At 43.8% G+C, this 2,670-nt stretch overlaps 2 protein-coding genes across 2 annotated transcripts in view; both read right to left on the bottom strand.

Moving 5' to 3' along the window:
• Pmar_PMAR007083 (hypothetical protein) overlaps positions 1-1,154 on the bottom strand; it is a gene marked incomplete at both ends in the record, with an annotated part of 2,532 nt that extends 1,378 nt beyond the window's left edge. The window contains 5 exons of the mRNA XM_002778243.1: positions 44-110; positions 211-300; positions 577-670; positions 954-1,066; positions 1,136-1,154. Coding sequence (XP_002778289.1) covers positions 44-110; positions 211-300; positions 577-670; positions 954-1,066; positions 1,136-1,154 — 383 coding nt within the window. The remainder of the gene's footprint in view (positions 1-43; positions 111-210; positions 301-576; positions 671-953; positions 1,067-1,135) is intronic.
• A 271-nt stretch (positions 1,155-1,425) lies between these two features.
• Pmar_PMAR007082 (hypothetical protein) lies at positions 1,426-2,339 on the bottom strand (the record flags this gene model as incomplete). The annotated part of the gene is made up of 2 exons (XM_002778242.1): positions 1,426-1,615; positions 2,314-2,339. The coding sequence occupies 2 exons, from the start codon at positions 2,337-2,339 to the stop codon at positions 1,426-1,428; spliced, it is 216 nt and encodes a 71-aa protein (XP_002778288.1).
• Between the last annotated feature and the right edge of the window lie 331 nt (positions 2,340-2,670).

The following is a 2,670-nucleotide window of genomic DNA, read 5'->3' as shown; positions in this document are numbered from 1 at the left end:
ATATCATACATATGTCTAGCCAAAGGCGCTCGTCTCCCCTCACCGAACATTGCCAAGTCCATCTGTTGCATACTCCCAGTCAGCGTGGATCTCGTGAACCATCTTCCAACCTAGACGGAAACACTGAGGGTTCGCTCAGTTTCACTACGAAAATTGGTTTCATTTTTTCATGAGCAAATTAACAAGTCTAAATTCTCGATGATGACCTACTTCGTATATCAGTGGTGTCATAGTAGCGAATCCTGTTCTTGTCGAGCGGGTCAAGAACGGTAGTAATATACATCTGCGAATCATCTTTTCCTGAAAAAATACGAATATTGTTGCAATTGAATGAAATCGCTACGGATGTGAGGGGGGGGGGATATTTGAATAATTGACTACACATGAAAAGTCCGAGGGAATTTCAGGAAAATCTTTTAGGTTTCTGAAAACTTCTACCCGAATCCTCAGACAAACTACTGTGAGGAAACGCCTAAGCTCAACAGAGAAAAGCGAACGTATATTCCAACACTGTGTTGAGTCCTGAGCTCAGCTGGGGAAAGTGAACATATATTCCTACTCCAACACTGTACTCACCAGGGCATTGTGCGTCAGTGACTTTGTTATCAATGATATGCACATCATGGAAGTCGTTCTTTCTACACTTCAAATCACCAGTGACGGTGTATACCTGACAAAAAGAACAGATTTTAGAAGACTGCTCAGCACTATTCGGCAGAGAATACGATGGGAAAGTACAGCACTTGCCTTATTCGAGAAGAAAATGTGAGTAATGTACGTTTTCTATTCCGGGACTAATGATAGTGAACAACTTGTCGCTATCATAGTCTCGAAAGGTTACTTTCATCACATATTCATAGCAAAGTTTACATTATGCCTTTTATATCGATTTTCGTTACTCTCGGAATATAACACACACATGTACTCATCAAATTGAGACGCACTGTGCTTACAAATCTAACATCGCGCATAGGATCAGTCGTATCATATATATGAATTCGCCCATCAGGTCGCTGAGGGTCGTTCTCGTCACGAATGCAAACAAACAGAAATGGTCTCGAATCACCTGCCAAAGGCGGTGTGGAATAACACTTCCATGCGTTCCAACACAGACACATGACTCTGATGTTGCTACCGCTTCTGGTGATAGGCATGATAAACCCGAATCGTGAGGACACTAGCATACTAAAGCTCATCGATATCAATAGGAAATCACAGGTGTCGAGTCCGGCTGGTCTTAGGAATCCATGAACAGCATCACTGAGATGCTATGGTCAACTATGCATGTTGGTGATAATAGGAAAATTTTGAGGAAATGTTGAGAAGTTCTTCTTGGCTCGACCCGGATTCGTATGCAAACTCCTATGATCAGCGAAGGAACTCTGGCAACATATATCTCAACACTGATCTGACAATACTTTCGATTCACTCACTATGTTCCATCCAAATGACAAGACCTCCGCCCGGGTCAGCGTCGAATAAGTTCTTGTAATGCGCGACACTCCCATTCTGATCAATTCCCTTCCCAGTATCGTGAACACGTAGCCCTGCTTCAACCGAATACACTGTCGCCAAACCAGGAGTGACTCCAAGAATCGCCTCATCTGTGAGTTGCCTGAGCAACAACTATTTTCTCATCCAGCGACAAGTGTCGTGAGCACATGTATGAATGCGGGTCAGTAGCAAGAGCTCTGAAGGGTTCACAACGAATCGTCATAAAAATGTGAGTATCATTAGTATTAGTATTGATAATCTCGAGTAGTGTAAAGCTGGGACCCTCCTGGGGAAGTATTCACATGATAAACTACATGTATTCGCGACAATATAGAAACTTCGAGGAAATCTCGAGGAGATTTTGAGGAAACTTTGAGGAGATCCCCGTTGGTTCCTCTACCGCAACTGTTAGAACTAGTGAGAAAGCTCCTGCGCTCAGCTGAGGAAAGCGGACATATATTCCTCCAACACTGTGTTCACTCCTGAGCTCAGCTGAAGAAAGCGAACATATACTCCAACACTGTGTTCACTCCTGAGCTCAGCTGAGGGAAGCGAACATATACTCCAACACTGTGTTCACTCCTGAGCTCAGCTGAGGAAAGCGAACATATACTCCAACACTGTGTTCACTCCTGAGCTCAGCTGAGGGAAGCGAACATATACTCCAACACTGTGTTCACTCCTGAGCTCAGCTGAGGAAAGCGAACATATACTCCAACACTGTGTTCACTCCTGAGCTCAGCTGAGGGAAGCGAACATATACTCCAACACTGTGTTCACTCCTGAGCTCAGCTGAGGAAAGCGAACATATATTCCTACTCCAACACTGTTTTCCGAGCCAACATAACTAATGGTCCAGTCTACAAATGCGATAATCCTCTCGAGGAACAAATGGGCGTTTGCGGTATGTGAATCCGCGTGAAAAAAACGACGTCCTTCCCGTTTGTAAGCGCTTCACCCACACTGTCTTTCCCAACTTGAACTTCTCCAACAATTCCATAGCTATAGCACTCTTTGAATCGATCACAAGCTGCAGAAGGAGCCACTACCAAATTTATGTTAATTTGATATGCGAAAGTGTGGTATTCTCCCAAGATTGTCAAGTATCGATCTTAGTAAGGTCGCAGAAGCGATGTAAACACTGCTATGAACAAGTGATGTGATAAAAGTAGCCTT

This window comes from Perkinsus marinus (assembly GCF_000006405.1).
Source record: "Perkinsus marinus ATCC 50983 genomic scaffold scf_1104296950272, whole genome shotgun sequence".
In the NCBI taxonomy this organism is placed as follows: domain Eukaryota; phylum Perkinsozoa; order Perkinsida; family Perkinsidae; genus Perkinsus; species Perkinsus marinus.
The sequence above is the reverse complement of the archived record's forward strand: the minus strand, read 5'-3'. Positions and strand labels throughout refer to the sequence as shown.